Below are 25,751 nucleotides of genomic sequence, written 5' to 3'. Positions count from 1 at the left end.
CATATTAATAGAACTGAAGCTTAAAGATTCAATTAAAAAGTCACACAAGGGCCCTTTTACTAAGCTGCGTAAGGGCCTACATGTGTACAGCACGTGCCAGCTTGGCACTACCGCCCGGTTGTGCGTGAGCTGGGTGGTAATTCTGAATTTGGCACACGCCGAATCCCATGGTAGAAAATAATTTTCTACCGCAGGCCGCTTACCCGACGGTAAACAGCAGTTGGTGCGTGCTGTTTTGCTTACCAGTTAAAGAAATTAGATTTGTCTGACAAGACCTGCCTCTAGTCATGTTACCTTGGATCATGTAATCCATTGGATTCCAAAAACTTTACTATTCTCTGTTTTAAAAGTGTTTCCATTAATTTATTTATCACAGAAGTGAGACTCACTGACCTGTAGCTCCCAACCTTTTCCTTGCTTTTGTGGAGAGGGATCACCGGCTGTTCTCCAGTCCTCAAGGACCACTTCCAACTCTAGAGAAGCATTGATGAGGTCAGCCAGAGAGCCACTAGAACTTAACTCAGTACCCTCAGATTTATGCCATCTGGTTCCATCACTTTGTCAACCAGGTCCTCATGAACACAGTCCTCTGAAAATCATTCAGGGATTATCACCCCTCCATTCCTACTTGTGTTTGTCTTCTGCAGTCCTACTCCCAGCCCTTCAACTGTGAACACAGAACAGAAATATTAATCTATTCTGCCGTATCTTTATCAGCTTCTACATATTCCTACCCTTCACCTTTGAGTCTCGCGATGCCACTTTTGCACTTCCTCCTATCGCTAACATATCTAAAAAGAAAAAAAGTTTCCCCCCCCCCCCCCCCATTTTACTTTATTGGCTATTTTTTCTTTCATTTGCATCTTTGCTTTCCTGACTACTCTACCAGCTTCTCTTAACTTTTCCAGATATTGTTGCTTGTATTCCTCTTTCTGTGATCTCTTGTAGTTTATGAAGGCTAACCTCTTTTTCCTTTGCTTTTCAGCACCAAAGTGGCCTCCTTTTCCTCCTCCTTTTATTTACTTTCCTTACAAGAAGGTTTGTTGCCCTTACAATAGCTCCTTTCCGTTTTGCCCACTGCTTTCCAACTTCTTCCAGATGTTCCCATCCAGACGACAATTCCTTGAAGTAATCTCCCATCTGAACAAAGTTAGTTCTTTTGAAGTCTAGAACCTTCACTTTTGAATGAACCCTCGCCACACCTAGCTTAATATTAAACCACATCATCTGGTGATCATTGGATACCAGATGATCACCTACTAAAGCATTAGGAACACTCTCTCCATTAGTAAGCACTAAGTCCAGTATGGCCCCATCCTGTGTGGTTACCAACTTCTAGAATAGTTCTCTGAGAATCCAGGGTCCCTCTGCTTCTAAAAGAGTCTGCAACAGGGCTACCTCAATCAACATTTGGCATATTAAAATCACCTATTAATAGCACTTCCTCTTTCACAGCTATATTTTGAATATCTTCAATTAAATCTCTGTCCGTTTCTTCTGTCTGTGAAGGAGGCCTATTTATCACACCAGTGTAAACACATTTGCCATTTTCTCTTCCAGATTGACCCACAGTGTCTCTTCCTTACCCTGTATTTCCTATAATTGTGTGGCTTTAATATTATCTTCAACATATGCCACTTCTCCTCCCTTTCTTCCTACCCTGTCTTTCCTGAACAGATTATAGCCCAGTATAACTATATCCTAGTCATGGTTCTCTGTGATCCCCACTAAATCCAAACCAGCCTCTTCATCACATCCTCAAGATCTAAAACCTTATTTCCTATGCTTTGAACATTTAGTATATACTGCTTTCCAGATGCCCCTTTTTCCCATTTGTGTAGAGGTATTTAATGTTTCACTTGGCTTTGCTCACCCTGCACCAACGATTCTAGTTTTAAAGCCCTCTTCAGCAGGTTAGCCAGTCTGCTGCTGAATACGAGTTGTTCCCTTCTTTGATACCATTTCTGCTCAGCAGCCCATGGTCCAGGAAGCCAAAATGCTCGTGACGACACCATCTGTGCAGCCACACAGTCATCTTCAGGATACACAGTCACACACATATGACAGTTTGCATGCAAGAACGTGTGTTATACACGAATGAGTAAGAGAGGACATTTAAGCTGTGAGTAAAAGAAAAAAAAACAGGCTTAAATTAGGAGAGAGATTGAATAGGCTAATGTAGGGGTAAAGGCAGTTTTTAAGAATTAAACTCTAGTGCAACTGTCCAGATTTTATTTCAGTGAGATACTAGTGCTGCTGTACAGACTGACGAAGTCCCTAAAACACCTCACCTGCATCAGTGGCGTAGCTACTTGGTGCCTGAGGGGGCCCGAGCCCCCGCAGATTCGCCCCTGGCCCCCTGCCGACGACCCCCCTCCCGCCACCAACCCTCCCCCACCATCGCCGCCAGCCCCGCTACCGCATGATTTACCTTGAATGCTGGCGGGGATGCCCAAACCCCGCCAGCCAAGAGTGTTCTTCAGCGCAGGAGTTAGTAAACTCCGGCGCCTTCATTCAAGAAAGTTCGTCTGAAGGATCAGCTGGTTTTGACTCCTTACGTCCTGCACCGTGCATGTAGCCCCGTGCAGGATGTAAATGCGTCAAACCAGCTGATCCTTCAGACGAACTTCCTTGAATGAAGGCGCCGGAGTTTACTAACTCCAGCGCTGAAGAACACTCTTGGCTGGCGGGGTTTGGGCATCCCCGCCAGCAATCAAGGTAAATCATGCGGTAGCGGGGCTGGCGGCGATGGTGGGGGAGGGTTGGTGGCGGGAGTGGGGGGGGGGTTTAAGAGTGTCGGCGCGATCGAGCGGGGGAAGGGGGGTTGCCGGAGGGGGGGAGGCGGCTTAACAGTGCCCCCCCATCTCGGGCTCTGGCCCCCCCTCCTGGCAAGGTCTGGCTACGCCCCTGCTCCTAACCCTTGCAATGCTACTGAGAGAGCACTCTGCTCCAGGATATTAGAGGGTCTGTAAATATATGGAGCGCAGCCAGGGAGCTTACCAAGCTCCCAAATTATGAAGGAGAAATAACTTGAAATTGCATTTTAATTTCCTCCTCTTTAAATGTACAACTCGCAACATAATTCTTGCAGCTTTCAGCTTTGTGCTTACTATTCATATGGTTTTACAAACACACTAAAGCCCTCCTCCTGCAACTGGCCCAAGAAATAGTAGGAACTTTGTGAAACAGGGTGTATTCCTGTAACATACCCAAGCAGTGGCTTGGAAATGAAGGCGCTAATGCTACTGTAAAAGTACATGTGATACAATAACAAAGGATCAAACTACAAGAAAAAAAAATATTGGAATTGATGGTCTTGTTGCAGCTGAGTTTCAGCTTGTCTTTCATGCCACATGGGTGACTGTTCACAGTAAGGGGTAGGAAATTTTCTATTGCTCCTAGCTCTAGAGAGACGCTCTTTGCTCTTAATTCTGTTTACAAAACTGAAACCACGTTCAGATGAACTAGCTGTTACTGTTGTACATTCAACGCTATTTGATATATTCAAATGATGAACAGCACATCATTTCTGAATAAGATCTGCATTGTTGAGGTTTGGTTGAAAAATGTAGGGCTTTTCATTTCAAGCCACTTGAAAACAAGTTTGTTTTCCGAGAGCAGCAACAGTGGCTTTAACTTCCAATGTCTTTCACATAGAAGGATGTCCCACCTGGCCTGTTTGTGTTGCCTGCATTGGTTGCAGTAGCTTGTAAAAAGTCTTTCTATCTTTGTATATTTTTTCACATTCTGCTATTTAAAAATAAATACAATTCAAAATGCATCTGTGACCCGTTGAATGAAAAGGTACCAACAGTGGGGTTACAAATAAGAGGTAAAGGCTATAAAGTCTGGAAGGGTAAATTGAGGCAACTTTCCTTTTTGAAAGTTTTGTATACTATAGGGTAAGTCTGCTATTTGTTTTCTCAGTTTTGGGTCAGATGTATAGATGTTTTCAGGTTGCTGTTTTTCTGAAAAACGTACTTTGTGATGATTCTCATCTTTTAAGGATGCAGTTGGTCCATATCTGAGGCTGAAATTTTGCAGGGTTATGCAGTTGATATCCTGTGGCATAAAGAAGTCAAATACTCCACTTTCAGTATCTTTTCACTCAGCGAGTCACAAATGCATTTTGATTTGTATATTTATAGGATATGTAGCATAAAATCGGTTTTACTCTTTTATAATCTTGCCGGATATTTGTGACTTGGATTGGCCACTGCCAAACAGGATACTGGGCTTGATGAAACCTTCAGTCTGCCCTATGTTCTTATATTGTACAGCACCTTGCAAGAATCGGTTCATAAAGAAGTTAATAAATCTTATTAAATAAAGTAGGAGTTTTATGTCACTGCTCTACACAGCATATTCTATGCTCGCAACATGAAAGTGCAATTTCAAAAATATTTATAAAACGTTTCTCTACATCTTCCTGACCAAAATCATCCAAAGTGGTTTGAAAAATAAAAACCATAAACTGTGTTAACCTTCCAAACGTGTCCTATCCCACTTTTATTAATAGATTCAAATATTCAAAACATAATTAAGAATAAGAAGCAGCAGTGGCTTGATTGCAGCCGTTAGTGGATGGTGCAGTTTTGCCCATAATTCTTTGCAAATAGCTCAGGTTTTTCAAATTGGCTTTATTGGCTGATCTGCGGCCCACAGTCTAAATGAGTCTTGCTACAGATCTTCTATTGGATTCAGATCTGATCTTTGGGTCATTAACTTTCTTCTTGTTGAGTGATTCCATTGGTTTTTGCTTTGAGTTTGGGATTTTTGTCCCTCTGAAAGGTTAATCCCCCCCAGTCCTAGGTGTATGGTGGAAGCAGAATGGAACAGGTTTTCCTCCCGGATCTGCCTGCACTTCGTACTATCCATCTTTCCCTCAATCTTCAAGAGCCTGTCTGCACCTTGCTACTGCAGAAATCCAGCATAATACTGCCCTTCTTGCGTTACTGTAGGAGTGATATTAGGTTGAAATGGTGGGTTTATTTTATGCCACATGTCACTTAACATTAAAAAAACAAAGCTCCACTTTGATCTCATCAGACCACAAAATCATCTCATACATGTGTACAGGGTTTTCTAAAAGTTTCTTTGCAAATGCTATGTGGCACATTGTGGGGTTCTCTCCCCACCCTCCCCCCAGCAATTCTCCCATACAGACCAGGTCTGTGGTGTAATCTTGAAATTGCTGAAGTCATTTTTCCCAGTTTCAGCTTGACATCTCTTTAGCTCTTTGAAAATAATCACAGGCCTCACAGTGGCCTTTCCCAGCTATTTTGTTAACTCGTGAAGATTAAATTCAAACAGCGTGATTTGAGGCACACCACTTCCACTTCATAATGATGAACCTGACAGTGCCCCCAAGGAATATTAATACAAGGGGGAGAAAGCTGTATAAGGCAATTTCAATCTGTACCTTTGAGGAACTTCTCCCAGAGTTCTTTCATCGGCTTGGCATTCAGCATGTGTAGACCTGCACTTCAAATTCGCTTCATGCAACAGAAACAGTTTGAATCTTCATGCAGGAGTATTTCATTCTGCTCCATTGAACTCAGGTGGACGCTCTAACTTACTATGGGCACTTAAGGCAAAAAAGGTGATAGTGTAGGTTTGTTTCGACAAAGTGGTTGAAGACTTATGTAATTAAGACTTTTTTTTGTTTCTAATTCTTAATTACTGTATTTCTTGAATATTTTTATAATCTTTCATGTTGAAAGCGTAGCATGTGTTTAGATCGGGGGTTCTCAGCACAGTCCTTGGGACACACCTAGCCAGTTTTCAGGATAGCCACAATGAATATGCATGAAATAAATTTGCATGCACTACTATCTCCTTTCTCTGCAAATCTATTTCATGCATATTCATTGTGGATATCCTGAAAACCTGACTGGGTTAAGAACCCCCTGGTCTAGATCAATAGAAAAAAAAATCCTCCTACTTGAATTGTAGCTTGGATAACAGAATGTAGGGAAAAAAGAAATGGACGTGTGTGAAGACTGACGACGCACTGTAACTCATGTCTACCATGGGGTGATAGAATGGGTCCAGCATATAACAGATGGTGCTGACCACTGAAAACTCAGCAGATTATATGAAATCTTCACTAGATTTCATGAATTCAATCGGCTTGCTTCTCAAGGTTTGAAACGTGTTTATCCAAGTCTGATCCCAGAGTTCCATGGTACACGACCGACCAGTGTTACATTTCACTGGAGTATTATTTTAAAGAAATTGATTGGTTTGATGAAGTCTCTGTGAATTTAATCACGGCTATCACTTTCAACTTCATGAGTGACGGTGAAATACTTTTGCTTAGATTTTTGCACAGTGACACCAACTTTCTATAGAAATGCAGTGAAGCCTCGGCAAAACTTGAAACCTTTGCAGTGTTTAAGCCTTTTTGCTTTTGCTTCTGCATTGCTATTCTTGTGGATATGTTCTCGAACAGTTACAGGTAAAAGAGCTCGTCTGCCGGTTTTTCGTGCCTTTAGTGATACTTGCAAGCCAATAGTTATAGTAAATGTCTCAAAGTTCCGTAATTTCTGTGTCATGATATTCAGAAAGGGCCAATCGGTTTCAGAGATCTCTTTGCTGAGTTCTTTTGTAGAACTAAAATAACTTACAGGAAAACTGTAGCCAAACAAGGCTGGAAAAAATATTTACAAAACTTAGGTGTTAACATAGTATTGTTGTACCTCGTTTTGTACAAAATTGGTTTCTTAATTTATAATTCAACTAAATTAAATGAACCACCTTACTGGGCAGACTAGATGGACCCTTTCAATTTGTGTCTGCTGTCATTTTTTGTATTACTTTGCCAACTAAAAATTTTTACCTCTCTACCCTCATCTCCCCTTATGTTCCCGCCCGAAACCTCCGCTCACAGGACAAATCTCTCCTCTCAGTACCCTTCTCCACCACCGCCAATTCCAGGCTCCGCCCATTCTGCCTCGCCTCACCCTATGCCTGGAACAAACTTCCTGAGCCCCTACGCCAAGCCCCCTTCCTACCCATCTTCAAATCATTGCTCAAAGCCCACCTCTTCAATGTTGCTTTCGGCACCTAACCTTTATACCTTTCATGAAATCTAGACTGCTCCAATTTGACTGCCCCTACTTGACTGTACATTTGTCCATTAGATTGTAAGCTCTTCAAGCAGGGACTGTCCTGTGTTAAATTGTACAGCGCTGCGTAACCCAAGTAGTGCTTTAGAAATGTTAAATAGTAGTAGTAACTAAACATTTTTAGGAGCCTGGGAACTTTTTGTGTATAATTTATTTGCAACTGTTTTGTCTTGCTCCACTGGGGTGCAACATTTATTTTTATATTCATTTTTTTAATAACAAAAGAGGTATAAAGGAATACACAACATGTAAGCTTCAAAATAGAAAAAAAAACCTGCATAAAGGGAATATCCCAATACAGTATCTAGTTGTGTGGACTGTCTTTCTTTGATGTTGACATGTCTAGTCCTATAGACCAGTATTGATGAAGCACCACCTATACCTACATGAACTTTGCATTTGCAATGCCATCATATTGGTGTATTTTTATCCATTTAAAAGTGTTAGGATTTAGTTCATATCTTTCCAGTAGTACCTCAACGTGAGTTACATTCAGGTACAGTAGATATTTTCCTATCTTTGAAACGCTTGCTAAGTTTGGACCCGAGGCAGTGGAGGGTTATGTGACATGCCTAAGGTCACAAGGAGCCTCAGTAGGATTTGAACCTTGGCTTCCCTGGTTCTCGGCCCACAGCACTAACCACTGTGGTTCTTGGGTAGTTTCACCTTTTGTGCAGCTGTCTTGTGTAAATGATGGCATGTCCATGGCTGCGCTATTAGTGGATCCATTATGAAAAATGTTAATTCCTTGACCCTGCTTACAACAGTGTTTCAGCTCTTCATCATTTTTTGACAGTTGACATCATTTGTATATGAATTGTTAACGTTGGGTGTTAACGTCATTGCCATTTCCACTGCAAATGGTTTCTTGTTTACACTAATGGCATGTTCAAACATCGTTCCCATCTCTTCTTTTTTTTTTTTTTTTTTCCTTATGTGTATTGCTAGAAGCATATTTCTTAACTCCTGGTTGGCATCTTTTCCTGCACTATCAGAATGGATGGTGCCTTTACTGTACCAAATTAATGTCTTTTTGTAAGGATTGTCCAAAACTTTTATCTTTGTCCCTGTTCAATGGGTATGCCAAACAAGTGAAGCACTTAATTATATATGTGCAATCATTTTTAAAATTTGCCCTTCCTGCATTTTATTTAGACGGAACAGATTCATGATCTGGAGATGTATTTACCTTGCTACGCTTGTGTTACGTAACTTTCTGATTTTTATTTCACCACCTCCCCTCCCTCCCCCTTCCGTACCAAAAAAGTGAGTGCTTCCACATACCAACTGCAGTTCCACTGAATGCTGGCTGATATTAATTCTCAGAACAATAGCTGATCTCAGCCCAGCATGCACTGTTCGCTGTGTTGAGCCATATTCTATGAACTTTTCTTTTGTGTATTACAACACTGTACAGAGATGCACAAATGGTGCTTACTGCTCCACCTTCTCCTGCTCACTGCTTATTCAGTGACTAAAGTGCAAGTGTTATGCCAAAGGTCGTTCCCAGAAACATGTTTGCTTTCAGTCTCTTATGTCTGCTGTTGCTGCTTAGTGCTAAGGACAGTCCTCTCCTGCACCGACTCTGCTGGTCAGGGCAGGCTGTGGCTTGGTCCTCTTAAGGTCCAGGTTTGGGGGGGGGGGGGGGGGGGGCACAGCAGCAGTAGTGACTCTTTGTGGTTTGGAGAACGAGGGTAATCGCAGCTCTTCTGGGGCAGAGAGTAAGGGCTACTGGAAATTGGGGCAAATAGGGCACACTACTTTTTCAGTGCCTGTGTTTCGAGTCTTAAAACTCTCTTAGGGATATTTTGAAAAATGATGAACCCAGTAGAAATTTAAGATCATCACAACTGGACTTATTAGAAATGCCAGTTATTGGTCCAATGTTATGGAATTCTATTCCTTACAATGTAAGGAAAGCAGAGGATTGCTGTTTTTTTTAAATTTAAGACCTATCTGAAGACCTGGTGCTGTGGAGGAGTAGCTTAGTGTTAGTGCAGTGGACTTTGATCCTGGGGAACTGAGTTCGATTCCCACTGCAGCTCCTTCTGACTCTGAGCAAGTCACTTAACCCTCCATTGCCCCTGGTACAAAATAAGTACCAAAATATATGTAAACCACTTTGAATGTAGTTGCAAAAACCTCAGGCGATATATCAAGTCCCATTTCCCTTTCAAAAAAATGTTATGCAAGCTCTTTCTAGGAATGGAAATGTGGAGGATGATTGTGTAGGAAGGACAACATGACTAAAGTGCAGTTTTGGATAAATATTATTATAAGTAAAGTAGTCTTTCACCTCGAGCTATCTGGTGAGGCAGGAGATCAAATTTTGTAAAGCAAGTAAAGAATGCATGAGAATCTAAAAGTTAGGAGGCCCACATTAATGCTTTTCTGTTCAGGTTTACTTTCATTTCTTAGAGAAAACAGTTGAAACTTTTTGAAAATGTCACCAACTTAATGATTCATATAATATGTAAAGAAATAAAAAATAAAAATAAAGTGATTCCATTTTTGCTGGAGTAACAGTATAATTCCTGGTTAAATATCCCTTCTTTAGGTCCAATCATAATGATCATAAAAAACTAATTCTTCACAACAATGATGTGAAGGAAGACAGAGAATAATGGGTGACCAGAAGGTGACTGGCACTAAAATTTTATGATCATTATGCTCTGTGTAGTGCTCAAACCAGACAGATCTATTTGCCTGTGCATCTTAACTGTTTGGATTTAGTTCACATCTTTTTCAGTAGTAGTTCAAGGTGTTGCATTCAGTTACACTACGTATTTTCCTGTCTCTGGAGGATTTGCAGTCTGTACCTGAGGCAATGAACGGTGAAATAACATGCCCAAGATCACAAGGATTGTCTAGATTTTAAGCTCTATGGACCGTGACTGCTTCTTAAGTTGTCTGTACAGTGCTGTGTACATCTTGTCACCCTGTGAGTAGCAGTAGTAGGTAGAGTTCTGGCTATTCCACAGGCTTTGTGGCACTTGGATAAGTCACTATATCTTCCTGTATCTCAGTGTAGCCACCAGGCTGTAACTGGGTAACTTCTTCCCTTTGGGAATTCATATGTTGTGTATAGTCATCCAGTGGTGACATGAACTTTGGCTGGCCAACCAGGTACTAAACGTATGGAAAAAGAGCCTGAAGTGCTAGGTTTCACTGGAGGAAGATTTGAGAGAAGGTGCAGCTTCTCTTGGAAGGGGGAAATTGAGCCCTGTTCCCTCACAATTTATGCCCAGATCTTGCCATGTAGTCATCCACCATGTTCCGGGTGGTACTGATTCTGCTTTGGGGAAGTGCATTAGATAATGCTAATCATTACATTACTAGTACTGTATTTCCCTAAACAGTTTGGCTGTGGGTTTGCAGCAGGCCAGTATTTAACAGTTCTGGTCCTGGAGCTTCACCAAAGAGGTGTAGTTTTCATAATGATCACAAATCTGCATGATGTAGTTTAATGTATACAAATATATAGGCATTGTGACAATCCTGAAAACTAGACTTATGAAGTGTGCCTCCAGGACTGGGATGAGAAGCAAATACCTTTCCTTCCCACCTACTGACCAGTAAATCCCTTCACACATTGATTGCATAGTACAATTCAACTCTCCACCCCTTCCATCACAATTGCCTTCCTACAGGAAATAGGTTGGGGGCCAGAGTGGAACACAATTTTGAAAACACCTTGGATCCCCCATGGCTGGGGTCCCTTCTTTCCCCAGAACATGCCAGTCTCTTCGCAGATGGAAGTGATGCCTAGTCGTTCTGTTCTGCTCTGCTATCCACACTTTGAAAGAGTGGAAGAGCTTCAGTTCTCTGCCTCCCAGCATCTGTTGTCTGCATGTGTAATTGCCCTCCTGTGCACATATAAAGCCAGGCATAAACTGTACCAAACCACCTTTTTATAGATAACTGTTGGGATGTTTAGCTTTCCTAAAACAGTTACCTTTATCTTGCCTGAATGTAACTCGTCTGTATTGAGCTACTAATGAAAAGGCATGAGCTGCATCCAGATAAATCCAGGGCCCACTGGATTGTTCATTCGTTAGCTAGATAGTCCAACTTCTCCCCAGATATTCGGTGCCAGGTGGTATCCAGATCTTGGTGCTGAATATCCAGATATAAAATAGCGACAGCTGGCATTTATAGCAAACACTGACTGTGGCGTCTGATTACCCCTTTAGTCAGTTAAATACACTTGGATGTGGCCACATAAGTGCGTGAATGACCTCTTATAGAATACCAACTAGTGTACATGCCATCGTGTCATGGTACATTTTTCATCGTCAGTGAGCGTGCACAGGGATGAAGTTTGAGCTGATATATTGTTGCAGATAACATGCGCACCTGCCACTTACGCTAGTACCTACTTGTCTTTATAAGATAGACTCTACGCAGGTACCTTAAAAGGTACGTTAACCTGGTGCCCCTTGTCAAATTACCTTCTAAATGCCAGGAAATGCTGAACCCTAGAATTAGTACTACTTTGATAGGTAAAGGCTTCTACTCTGTCTGCTAGTTAAATGGATTAGTAATAAAATTAAAAAAAAGCGAAATTCTCAGGTTATGAAGATTTTTTAAGGAATAAACTCATAGGCGGCATCCTTGCCAAAAAGGGAGGGGATTTTCAATGTATGAGCAGCACAGTCCAGGGACTTACTCTTGTTTTTGACTGGCTAAACCATTGTTACGCCGTGCCTTATTATTCCTGGGCAGACTATGCTAAAGACCCCAAGGGTCATTTGTGTAAGGAATTTAAGGGATGCCAAGGTTGACAAGGGGGAACTATCTGATCATTTGAATGGAACTAAGAAGTTGGAGGAAGCCAAGCCCAGAAGAGTGAGAATCCTAAAGTCCAAATGGTAATGTTCTGGAGTTTGTCTCACAATAAGGTAGTTGAGACTTGTCAAGGAGGGATGACTAAGGTGGAGAGAGTCTGTGGAATGGTCAGTCTCCAGTGACAATACTTGTAGAAATTAGGAGTGGGAGCTAGTGCAGAAGAGAGTAACTAATAGAATTGTACTGTTACATCTTACTTTACTGTTCCCTTTTTGGTCTTATGGTTCTACAGATTGTCATCTCATGAACTTCTAGTAAACTCTTTGGCTCAGAACCAATCTTTGGACTGCACTGTAATTTGGGGGGGAAAGTAGTAAGTGTAAGGAGTGAGTGATCCCTGAAGCCAAAGGCTTCCAGACATACACTAGTCCCACCCCAAAGAACTTCTTCAGATATTGGTGAAGCCTATAATTGATGCAGCTTCAAAAGGTGTATATCTCTGCCTGAGATGTGCCCAGCCAAAGGGGGTGGAGGGGGCTACAGTTTTGGTTGTCACTTCTAAGTATGTGCTTCTTTTCTCTTGTTAGAACATTCGTGTCCGCTATGTGTCAGGTGTGGGCTTCTATATGCCAGATGGAAAGATCCGTGGAAATCTCTCCCACAAGTTCCTGATGGTGGATGGTGACAAGGTAGCTTTTGGTTCTTTCAGGTAGGTGCTCTGGCCTTCAGTGTGTGTTCAAATGCCCCCTTCTTCCCCCCCTGCTAAATCTATTCTAGAATTGCCATGGGATTTCCTGAGGGTTTCAGCAGATAAAGAGGCATCGGGGAGGAAACAGAACATTCCTGGAGGACATCAAATGCCATATTAGAGGGAAAATAACTTTTTATTGAAGCTTGTCTCCTTCTGAAGGTGAAAAGCACTATAATTCAGGGCTTTACACCCTTGGAGAGCAGTTTAACTGCCAGGATAATATATCCATAAAGATGAGCACTGGAGTTTTAATGTTGCATGACGTACATTCTTGAATGGTACTAATGCCAAAATATAATTAAATGATGAAGAATAATTAATCTGTAAATGCTGTTAAAAATACAAAAGTAAGTTTGTTTAGAGTGAAGATTGCCACACAATCAAACACCTTTCAAGGACTCAAGAAAAAAAAAAGTATACCAATGCCATTTCAAGTATATTAGGTGCCCTAGAAAAATCTCACATCTTGTGCTCCCCTCAACTAACTTTCAGCCCTTCAACAGCCCTTGCCCCCGAGATTGTGAGAAGTTTAAACTTTAACTATCAAGATCACTCCAGCATTCCTCTCCCAGCACACTTTTCTAAAAGTGCATAAACATTCATTTAAATACAAACTTTGATTATATATATATATATATATATATATATATATATATATATATAATGTGTGTGTATACACGAGGTCACTGGCAAGTATTCCCCCTCTCTGTGGGTAAAAGTGAGCATTGGTAGATCTTAGATCTTTGAGTTTATGTGGCTGTCAGGACCTATTCTGCTTTGACAGCAGCTACTTTTGCGGCTCCTCAGAATCTGCACATGATCAAGGGTCTCACTGGGAGTTAGCAAGAGAGAAAACAACAGGGGAGCAGGGAAGGCTTTAGGGGCAGAGAGAGAAAACTGCAACTAGGACAAAGTTGAGGGGGATGTTGATTTTATGATGGGGTATTCTGCACAAAATACTCACAAATGAAGTATGCAGAATTTGCAAAACTTTGCATAGAAGTTTTTTGCACAGAATTCGCCTAGGAGTAGCTATTGACTAAAGAAACTGTAAATATGCTTGTATATCTGTTAGTATATTCAAGTATATTAAACATATAAAGTTCCTACATATTAATTACACAGTGTGGAACTTTGGAAGGCTAAGTGCTTTGAAAATATGCCTCAGTGTATGCTTTGGAGCTGGCTGGGAGATCTTGTATATAGTGTATTAATGTACACACGATCATAGGTTAGCAGGCAACTCATAGCTATACAGTGGACATTTAAAAATGTGAAAAGTACAATTCACTGTTTATAGTAAGTATTTTGGATATGTGCTCGCACACGATTTTTTTTTTCCACAGCTTTCACTATTGGACCAATGATATGTGGCCATCTTTGGGAAAACAAGACTAAAGTCATGGATCCAAAATGTTGACTGACCAATTGTTTTTTTTCACGTCCTGGGTCCAAAATATCAAAATTGAGTGGATGAGTTCCGTGCTTAGCTTGTTTAATCTACGATTTTTCTAACTTCCTGTTGTATAACAAATTGTTTGCTCTAATATAATTCATTAAAACCTCATGTTTCATTTCTGGTGACTAAGTAACCTTTTACTAAGCTGTGTAGGCACCTACGTGCGTCAGTTCGGAGTTACCGCCCAACTACCGCATGGTCTGGGCGGTAATTTTAATTTTTATGCACACCAGGAAATTTTTATTTCTGGTGCGTGACGGAAACCGGTCGGTAACCATCATAAGTACATAAGTACATAAGTAGTGCCATACTGGGAAAGACCAAAGGTCCATCTAGCCCAGCATCCTGTCACCGACAGTGGCCAATCCAGGTCAAGGGCACCTGGCACGCTCCCCAAACGTAAAAACATTCCAGACAAGTTATACCTAAAAATGAGGAATTTTTCCAGTCCATTTAATAGCGGTCTATGGACTTGTCCTTTAGGAATCTATCTAACCCCTTTTTAAACTCCGTCAAGCTAACCGCCCGTACCACGTTCTCCGGCAATGAATTCCAGAGTCTAATTACACGTTGGGTGAAGAAAAATTTTCTCCGATTCGTTTTAAATTTACCACACTGTAGCTTCAACTCATGCCCTCTAGTCCTAGTATTTTTGGATAGCGTGAACAGTCGCTTCACATCCACCCGATCCATTCCACTCGTTATTTTATACACTTCTATCATATCTCCCCTCAGCCGTCTCTTCTCCAAGCTGAAAAGCCCTAGCCTTCTCAGCCTCTCTTCATAGGAAAGTCGTCCCATCCCCACTATCATTTTCGTCGCCCTTCGCTGTACCTTTTCCAATTCTACTATATCTTTTTTGAGATACGGAGACCAGTACTGAACACAATACTCCAGGTGCGGTCGCACCATGGAGCGATACAACGGCATTATAACATCCGCACACCTGGACTCCATACCCTTCTTAATAACACCCAACATTCTATTCGCTTTCCTAGCCGCAGCAGCACACTGAGCAGAAGGTTTCAGCGTATCATCGACGACGACACCCAGATCCCTTTCTTGATCCGTAACTCCTAACGCGGAACCTTGCAAGACGTAGCTATAATTCGGGTTCCTCTTACCCACATGCATCACTTTGCACTTGTCAACATTGAACTTCATCATTCTACGTGAGTAGACCATTACCACCCAGTTAACGCTTGAGACTTTACCGCTAAGTCAATAGGTGGCAGTAAGGTCTCAGACCCAAAATGGACGTACGCCAATTTTGATTTTGCAGCATGTCCATTTTCAGCAAAAAATTTTTAAAAGGCCTTTTTTACAGGAGTGCTGAAAAATGGATCTGCGTGAGCCCATACACTTGTCTACACTAGCACAGCCCATTTTTCAGTGCACCTTAGTAAAAGGACCCCTTAGTCATATGTTTCTAGAGACAGTCAGATACGTGATGTGGAATAACTGCTGAGTACCAATTACAGTTCTGGTTTCCACATTTGATGATCCACTATTTAAAATTGCGTTATTGTAGAGATTAGTTTTAACACACTGTTCTTTATAAAACATTTTACAGATCAAAATTGTTAGTGTTGTGGGGGGTTTTTTTTTCTTCTCCTCCTCCTCCTCCCCACCAAAATAATTTGAGTTATTTGGGTGCAGAAATCTTATTGTGAGTGGAACTGTAGCTTCTCTAGGATCCTCGCTGGCCTGAATGCTGTTGCATAATGCTTAGACACATGGGCGTAGACTGGGGGGGCGAGGGGGGGCGATGCCCCCCCCCCAAACGACGATGACGTGGACTGGCGCTAGAAGTAAAAAAAAAAAAAAAAAAACAAGCAGGCACGCGCTCGTTTCCGTCCGCTTCGCTGCTTCCCTGCCCTCTGTGTCTGAGTCCTGCCCGAAAGGAAGGTGGGACGCAGACAGAGAGGGCAGGGAAGCAGCGAAGTGGACGGAGACGAGCATGTCTATCTACCCCAGCGCAGGCAGCAGCAATCTTCTCTAAGCCTTGTTCCTGCAGCGGTAGCGATGTACACGCTGCCTTCAGCTCTGCCCCGAAGCCTTCTCTTCAAGTTCCTGTTCCCGCATAGGTGGGAACAGGAACTTGAAGAGAAGGCTTCCGGGGTAGACTGAAGGCAGCGTGTATACGTCGCTACCGCTGCCAGGAGCACAGAAAGGTTGAAGAAGACTGCTGCCTGCGCCGGAGGGAGGGAGGAAGAGAGGGGGTAAACGGAGTCACGATCCTGGGCCTCGCGGGGGGGGGGGGCAGCAGAGGGAAGATGGATGGGACTGGGAGGGTGGAGAGCAGAAGGAAGGAGCAGGAGATGGATGGGACTGGGAGAGGAGGTGAGCAGAGGGAAGGAGCAGGAGATGGGACTGGGAGGGTGGGAAGCAGAGGGAAGGAGCAAGAGATGGATGGGACTGGGAGGGTGGGAAGCAGAGGGAAGGAGCAAGAGATGGATGGGACTGGGAGGGGTGGGGAGCCAGAGGGAAAATGGATGGGACTGGGAGGGGTGGGGAGCAGAGGGAAGGAGTAAGAGATGGATGGGACTGGGAGGGATGGGTGGGGAGCAGAGGGAAGGACCAGGAATTGGATTGGACTGGGAAATAAGGTGAGCAGAGGGAAGGAGCAGGAGATGGATGGGACTGGGAGGGGTGGGGAGCAGAGGGAAGGAGCAGGAGATGGATGGGACTGGGAGGGTGGGGAGCAGGGGGAAGCCTGCTGGAAAGAAGACACTGCATAAAACAGAAGACACTGGGACCAAAGCAAATAGAAAAACTAAATGATCAACAAAGGTAGAAAAAGTATTTTATTCAGAATATATTAATTGAAATATGTCAGCTTTTTGAAATGTGCATCTGTGATATTTTGCCTGTAAATTTCAATTCCTTCCTCCATATTAGCATATTCATTTGCATATGTATATATGCAAATGAATATGCTAATATGCCCCCCCCCCCCAAATGAAACAATCAAACTACGCCTATGCTTAGACACTTAGCCGTCATGTAAGTGAACAAGATGTGATGGTGGTTGTCTTATGTTACAATACAGTAATAGCACACACATACCAGCCAATTAGGCTGCAGGATTTCTAGGGCCACAACCCAGTTGGGTTTTCAAGGTTTCCACAATGAAGACACATGAGAACTATTTGATTTGCATGTACTGCTTCCATTGTATACAATCTCATGCATATTCACCGTGGAAATCTTGAAAATCTGAGTCATGGCCCTCGAGGACTGTGGTTGCCCACCCTTGCCATACATAATCCAATATTTGAGTGAGGAATCACCTTCATCTGGAATCTTACCTTATCTTTTTTTTCTCTTCCTCCCATCTCTCCCCAAGATTAACATGGAGCTCCTTGCGCATTGACCGAAACATCCTCACCCTGATGTTGGGACAGAATGCCGAGATGTTTGACATTGAGTTCCGAGAACTATATGCTGTCTCAGAAGAGGTGAATCTCTACAAGGAGTTGAACATCCCGGACACAAGACCTAGTCCCCGGCCAGGCTTGAGAGGACAGACGCAAGAGGGGCTCCACTACTCTTCCACGGTGGCCCGCAAGCTCATCAATCCTAAGTACACGCTGGTGGTAGGCAGTCTGCCTCGGCCTGGTGAGATGATGCGCTGGGGCTCTCCAAGGCCACCACAGAGTGGTGAACACAGTGAGGAGGGAAAAGAGGAGAGCGAGTCAGCAAAACGACTGGATAAATTTTTAAATGACCTTGTCACGCTAGAACAGATACTACCACAGGTGATACCAGTGCCAGACTTGTCACCACAGCACACCAGTAAAGGCAAGGGGATTAATAAAAACTTCCTGAATTTAAAAATCAAATCAAAGGAGGTACCTTCCAGTCCTAAAAAAGACCAGAGTAAAAATAGTGAGGATACCCACATGGAACGTAAAAATAGCAGAAGATTTAGCAGTGGCATATTTAGTCGGAGGAAACGTAACCCACCTTTGAATGGAGAAACTGTCGTTGAAGGTGGCTTTGTAGTGGTGAATAAACATGACCCAGACCTCATCAGCCTCAGCCAAAGCACAATCAGCGGCTTTGCTTTTCGCAGCACCGAAAACATCTCAGGTAAGGACTGGATGTGGAGCTTCAGGGGATTGTTTCAGAGGTTAGTGGTATGAGCTGGTAGACTGGACTTCAACTCAGGGGCGTATCTGCGTGGGGCCACAGGGGCCTGGGCCCCCGCAGATTTCGCCCTGGCCCCCCTCCCCGCCGTCAACCCTCTCCCGCTGCTTACTTTTGCTGGCGCCGAGGTCCGACCCGCAATCTCCGTTTTTCGTCTTCCTCCGTGGCCATGCTTCCAGGAAGTAACGCTGCAGTGCTGATTCGTTGAATCCAGTTCGGCGTCTGACGTCAGACGTCGAACTGGGGTCAACGAATCAGCACTGCAGCGTTACTTCCTGGAAGCATGGCCACGGAGGAAGACGAAAAACGGAGACTGCGGGTCGGGACCTCTGCGCCAGCAAAAGTAAGCAGCGGGGGAGGGTTGACGGCGGGGAGGGGGTGGAGAGAGGCGGCGGCGGCGGGGGGGGGGGAGGGAGGCAAAAATGTGCCCCCCCTCTCTGGCTCTGGCCCCCCCTACCGCCGGATTCCAGATACGCCCCTGCTTCAACTCCAGCTACTGTAGCTGCTGATGGTAGTGTCTTGTTGGCAGCCAGAGCCAGACACTTCTGTAAAGGTGATACCCTAGTTGTTGGTTAAAAAAACAGCATGACAGAGATCCATATCCTACCACAAGAAATTACTTCAGCAGTTGGTATGTAAAACCACCAATCTCCCCCAACCCCCTCCTCCTCCCTCCCACCACAAAAAAAAAGATTCTATAGAACTTTCAAGGGTTCCTTCATTATTCCTGATGGTTAATATTGGTGGTGGGGAAGGCTGAGAAGTCTTACGAGTCAGGCATGTTCTGTTCAAAAAAAAAAAAAAAAAAATTAGAAAACTGTTTGATTTTGCTTTCCCTCTTCTAGTCCTTCCAGATTTATTGCATAGAAGATAGTTCAGATTCATGTGGAAAATATTTAGAAAACAAAGGATTGTTTCTTTGCATATCTGACTCCCACCAGAAATTGTATAGCATAGTCTTCATTGAACTTTTCTGTCAAGTTCGAAATCCAGTTATGTGCAGACCATGATAACTTTTCATTGGTTCACTGAAAAAATTTCTTCCGACAAGTTGGATAGTTCTTAGTACTGCTGGGGGAATTCTGTACCAAATAGTCTGTGCACAATTTCTTTAAATTCTGTATACTCCAGAAAAAAAAATACTGCATCCGAGTAAGAATTTCAATTTTTGGTCCAGTTTTTCCCAGGATTGTAGTAATAGGGCATCATATGTGGTTTCTGCTTTTCATTGATTTTATGTCAGCAATTCACAGAGCCTAAGGAGAGTTACAGGCTTTCGGCAGTGCTGACTGAAGTCTGTGCTCTCTGTAGCTCCTCTTGGTCTCTGTGGATTGCCAGATCTTTAAAACATCGGAAGCCCTAATCAAAATGTGGTAGACCATTTTCTAATGTTCAGCTGCCTCACAACTAGCCATTTCTCCTTCGCACCTCCTCTCCCAATTCATTCCCTTAGGCTAAGATGCTCAAAACTCAGCACTGTATGGAACAGCACCAGAAAATACTGCTGGAACAGCTCCAAAAAATAACTTCCCAATGCTCAACGCTAACGGCGTGTATAACATTTGCATAGTATTAGCGTTGAGCATTGGGAAGTTAAGGGAGAAGAACATGCCTGGGACATACATACAAGAGCTGTGGGTGTGCCTAGTCAAAATGGGGAGCCTATGCAGGAACTCCTCCCCCTCACCCGAGCTCAGCGACTCGGCTTTAAAAAAAAAAAAAAGTTTTCTTTTTGGGAGGCTGAACTTCACCTTTTTAAGTACAGGCAAGCCCTTGCTATTGAAAACACTTGTTTACCTGGACTTTTGAGTCTGTTCAAGCACCCTACCACCAGCTCTGATCTGGCGGTAGGTTTCCAGTGTTAGGGGCAGCAGTCATGCACTATGGAATGGGTCAAAAGGCCACAGATTGATAAGTCTGTGTGACTCTGGAGTTTATGATCTCTGGAATTTATGGTCTATTATGATACCCTTACGAGCAAGCAGGCTTGGGAAAGAACCTAGTGTAAACAAAAGAGATGTTGATAAAGAGACAGAATATAAGTAGTTAACATATCTACTATGGAATGCAGAAAAGAAATCTTTTGTTATAGTGCATACACAACTAATTTGTATTCAAAAGAGAATTTTTTTATATATACTGATTGTATTACCCACAAAATTGGGGAAAAACGGGGGGGTTGATATTGACTCACACCTATAATCTCCCTAACCTTAATGTACACCTGAGAAAGGACTTAAGGCTTCCAGAGCGGATGGGATTATAGCTGAAGTTCTAAATAAGTGAAGCCCTTGCTTTCAAGGCCTTCAAGGGGGGAGATGTAGAATTATGAGCACAGCCATGCACCATGGAATGTGTCAAAAGGCCAGAGATTGATAAGTCTGTGTGACTCTGGAATTTATGGTCTTATTATGATACCCTTATGGGCAAGCAGGCTTGGCAAAGAAACTAGTGTAAACAAAAGTGAGAATGTGGTTTAACAGGTTTAGTAAAGTAGGTGGTGAGAACCAGATAATAATCTATGAGAAGAATAATTTGCAGAAAAAGTCATGTAAATCATTGTCTGAAACAAACGATATAAGCTGCTGAATCAGAACAGTATTTCAGAGATGCAGTCACAGAGAACATCTCTTTTTATGTAACTGTACTGATCTCTCATGAGAAACTATCAATTGTATCTGTACTTGGTAAATAAATAAACAATTGACTTTCTCATATGCACGTAGTCCTGGTTTCTTTTATCCCCACCAAGTTGTTGATGGCTGGTATATGCTAATTTGGGAGGAGTACAAGGGGCCTAAAAACATTTCTGGCACTGTTCTCTGAGCATGAGAGGGAATATTTGACCCTCTTAAACATCCTTTTCATGAATTTAAATGTCAGCTCTGATTTTTGACGAGTAGGTTGTTTCTGGTGCTAGAGCCCTCTGGGCGTTGTGCTTAGCTAATTGCCGCTAGCGCCAGGGTTAGCTTCCAAACATTGGGGCCTTAGTGTCTTCCTGTCTCTCTTACCCTCCCCCCACCTCCCAACCAGGACTGTGGAGTTTGTTGGTAAAAATGTACAAACTCTCACCCCAGCTTCAAAAAAACTTACAACATTATAATGTATGGTAAATTTATCATTTTATACTTATATACAGGGTGAGGCATAAAAAAGTAACCCTCTACAATTTTTTGCAGTTTTTTTTCAGCAACCGCTTTGAGTTTCAATGAGAAATTTTATGTACTTATTTAGGGCCCTGTTTACTAAGCTGCTCTATAGGCACGCTAGTGTTTTTAGCACGCACTAAAAATTAGTGTGTGCTAACACTAAAGACACCCATAGGAATATATGGGTGTCTCTAGCGTTAGCAAGCACTAATTTTTAGTAAAAGTCATCATACTTGTTACTATTTAAACATTTAATTATCTTAAGCTGTGTTGATGATACTAACATTTTTGCGTGTTAGAAATGTTCAAGCGAAAACACAGTAAAACATCATCATTCAAATGATGCAATTAATGTGTCAGAATTTTGTAGTTGCACCAATTTCCTTCCGTGCTGAGCTTCCAGTTCTTGAGGTGATTAACGGCAACGGCAATTATCGCCTTTGCTCCAAAACCTTGTTCTCGCAGTCTGGATTCTCATTTTGTCCACTACTTACACCTTGCTCATGATTGCTGTTTTGGTCCGAAATGCTTTATATTATCAAATACAAATTATTCAGATAGTTTACCAAAATCTGTCATTGTGACATCATTAACAGTAAACTGGTACCCCATTTTTTTTTCCCAAATGATTGAGTGCAAACATTTTTGAAAGCGCGAAAATCGCTGGTTGGTCACTCTAACAAGTCTATAACTTTTGCCATGTTTAAAGATAATCTCATTCTACTTGGCACAGTAACAACAAATAAAGCTGTAAAGTTTCATGTTGAAATTCTGAGCAGTTGCTGAGAAAACAGCAAACAACTTGCCTCACCCTGTATACATCTTTGTCCTGGATTTAAGTTATATAAGTTTCATATATACCAGTACTTTAGATCCAGAACAAAACATTTTTAAAGCCTAATATCAGTAGGCGTCTGAGTTGGACAGTAGAAAAATAGAGGCATCGGAATTGGAGTCAGAGCCAGTTGAAGGTTTGGTGTACCGACTTCACAGCCCTGCTCCCACGTGTTGCTGGTATTACCCCCAGAATAGCTGTAATCTGCACCACATGGCTCTCGGTAAGTTTATCTGTGGCCATCTAAGTCTTTTATCTCATGAGGAGAGTGCTGGAGCTGGCGCATAGGCACTGGTCAGCTCAAACTTGCTGAGTGTCATGTGGAAGATTACAACTCTTCTGGGGACAGTATTTAGAAGAGGGTGAGAGGAGGAAGGATTGAGGAACTGGCTTGGAGGTAGGGAGAAGTGTGAATTGAGGACCCCCAAGATGTAGTTTTGTGCTGCTGTCTCATCTTTTCGGGTAGGTTGCCCAAATTCTACATGGGAGAGCACTTCTTTGCAAATTCTGTTTTGTGGAGTTGTATGGTGTTCCCTGAGGAGTACTGTATTGGTCTCACCTGTAGAGTCTGATGTGGCTCCTGGAACGCTGCACTGCAGATCCAGGGATGCTTACTGAAATGCGTCTGAAGCTGAGAGTACATTTCAAGCTCATTTTTTAGGAAACCTAAACACGACTGCTGTCGCTTTGTATGCAGTGGTGCTGTCAAGGGTGTCTGGCTTTAAAGCATTTTGGGGGGCTAGATTTTCAAAATCTTAGGATATACCCATGTATCTTTTGAAGGTTATGTTTGAATTTCCAGCTATTGGAAAATTTACACGTGTGCATTTCACTGCTAGGAGGAGAGCATTGCTTCTTACCTATGTCTGCCAACTTCAGTCTAAGTCAAAACATGCAGCGCAAATAGGTCCCATAACATTATGAGGGTCTATGTATCGAAATACCAGACTGAAGTTGGCAGAGGAAGCTGTCTGGGAAGAAAGAGTCACTGTCCAGGGCAATTGACCCATTCCATACCCCAGTCTTCACCCCACTCCTTTGGGATGATTTGCTCTCTCCCCATTTCTGGTCTCATGCCTCTTCTATTTTAATATGTTTTCTCTGAAATCTCCCCATCTTGCTGTCTTACCAGTAATCTAAGACACATCAGGATCTGATTCCATCAGCAGTCAATGTAATTCCTTAAGAACTGGGCTTAAATGCCAAAAGTATGGAGTTCCTGTAATAAGACAAGCACAGTGGCATTTTGTACGATTCGCAAAGATCTAAATACCAGCTTTCAGAAGGCCTAGATATAAGGAATTACAATAGTCCAGTTTAGCCATGATAGTACATTGTACTAGTGATCTAAAATCTTCCATAGGGATCATGGGTTTGTTTGTTTGTTTCAAACCCACAAATTAAAAAAAAAATGCAGATTTCACCACTCCTTAAATATGTGGTTTGAAGGACAAATCTGCAACAATGATCACACCTAAGCTTCCAATTTAAATTACAGTCTCTTTCTTGATCTTCTAATTTGGTCTTATCTGGAATTTGCAACAGTGGAGTATCATGAATTACCATGATACTTCCATCTTCCCAGTGTTGATTGCCAATTTATTCTGTTCTGTCACACCCTCCTTGTCCATCTCCTCTTAATTCCCTGGTGGTATAATGAAGGAATAGAGAGAACGCTATTGGATACATTGCTTCTGGGACAGGATAAGTATATGCATGCATGTATGCTAGCTGGCCTGGTGGGTGCCCATTTCCTCTTCTCCCATTGGCTCTATATTGTAAACCAGAAGTACACTATGGGAAGGGGAGTTAGGCAGGCACTCGCTTACAGGGACAGTGAATGTGTGTTCACTTGCTGATCCTGTGTTGCAGTGCTATTATACCTGCCGTTCCACAGCACCTGTAATTTCTGGAGATGCAACAGGGAACAAGGAAAGGAACATGTGGTCCATGAGCTTCTTGAAAGATCCAGATTTGGATTTTGTGGAGTAAAAGCTTTGAGTGTTGAAAATACCTCTTAAAGAGGCAATGGTCATATGTTTGGAAAGATAATTGCATTGATTTGGTTAAAATTCTATCCTGATGGTTTAGAGGCTATTCTGCTCTATTAGGGGAAAAAAATCTCTCAACGTTTCTTCTACGGTATTTCAGTAAGGTTTTATGAGATGTCCCAGCATGCTATAAAAGCTGCCGTACTGGGTCAGACCGAAGAGTCATCAAGCCCAGGCTCCTGCTTCCATCAGTGGCCAATCCAGGTCACAAGTACCTGGCAAGATTCCATGCTATTGACCCCAGGGATAAGTAGTGGATTCCATGCATCTACCTTAATAGCAGTTCATTGACCTTTCCTCCAGAAACTTGTCCAAACCTTTTTAAAACCAGATTCACTTACAAATTTTACCACATCCTCTGACAACAAGTTCCAGAACTCAACTATGCATTGAGTGAAAACATATTTTCTCTTATTTGTTTTAAATGGAGTAGCCCAGTGGTTCCCAAACCTCATCCTGGAGGCACCTTAGCCAGTCAGATTTTCAGGATATCCACAATGAATGTTCATGAGTGAGAGAGGTTTGCATGCAGTAGAGGCAGTGCATGCAGATCTCTCTCATGAATATTCATTGTGGATATCCTGAAAACCTGACTGGCTGGTGTGCCTCCAGGATTAGGTTTGGAAACCAATGAAGTAGCCCCTAATCCTTTTTACTTTTTAAAGAGTAAACAATTGATTTGTGTTTTCTGTTTTATTTCTCTCAAGATTTTGTAGATCTCCAAGCTGAAGAGCCCTAACCTCTTTGGCCTTTCTTTATAGGAGGGTTGTCCATCCTTTTTATCATTTGTCACCCTTCAGTTTTCCTTTTTCTAATTGTGCTATATTGTTAAGATGTGGTGATTAGAATTGCACATAATATTCATGGAGTTGTTCAGAGGCATTATGATATTCTGTATTTCTTTCCTGATAATCCTAACATTGTGTGCTTTTTGACCACCAATGCCCATTGTCTTCATTGATGCCTAGATCCTTTTCCTGGGTAGTGACTCCTAATATGAAACCTAGCATTGTGTAGCTACTCGTATCCTCTGAGACCCTAAAGCCATAGTCTTTTTCTTAGTTCAATTTACTTCTTTGTTTATACACTACACTCAGCTGGTAGATTTTCTAGACAAAACCAGTGCCCATCACCCAAATCAGACCGGCTTCTGGCTCCATCACAGTACAGAAATGAGACTTCTGGGTATCGCCACGTTTATTAGCTCCCATCTAGACCAGTCCAAATCCATTCTACTTCTATCCATCGACCTTTACTCGGCTTTTGACCTAGTGGGATCACTCCTTCCTTCTGCGCCAACTTCACTTGATCGATGTGTGGGACACTGCACTAGAATGGTTCTCCTGCTATCTTTCAGGCCGGTCCTACATGGTTCACTTTAACGGTTTCACCTCTTTGCAGTTTTCTTTGGACTCCAGCATCCCACAAGGGTTGAT

General features: G+C 42.5%; 1 protein-coding gene across 1 annotated transcript in view; it reads left to right on the top strand.

Annotated features, from left to right (window-relative positions):
* FAM83F (family with sequence similarity 83 member F) overlaps positions 1-25,751 on the top strand; it is a 59,044-nt gene that overhangs the window by 13,886 nt on the left and 19,407 nt on the right. The window contains exons 3-4 of the mRNA XM_030208331.1: positions 12,506-12,627; positions 17,478-18,223. Of these exons, the coding sequence (XP_030064191.1) occupies positions 12,506-12,627; positions 17,478-18,223 (868 nt within the window). The remainder of the gene's footprint in view (positions 1-12,505; positions 12,628-17,477; positions 18,224-25,751) is intronic.

Source organism: Microcaecilia unicolor, chromosome 1, assembly GCF_901765095.1.
Source record: "Microcaecilia unicolor chromosome 1, aMicUni1.1, whole genome shotgun sequence".
Taxonomy (NCBI): domain Eukaryota; kingdom Metazoa; phylum Chordata; class Amphibia; order Gymnophiona; family Siphonopidae; genus Microcaecilia; species Microcaecilia unicolor.
The sequence above is the reverse complement of the archived record's forward strand: the minus strand, read 5'-3'. Positions and strand labels throughout refer to the sequence as shown.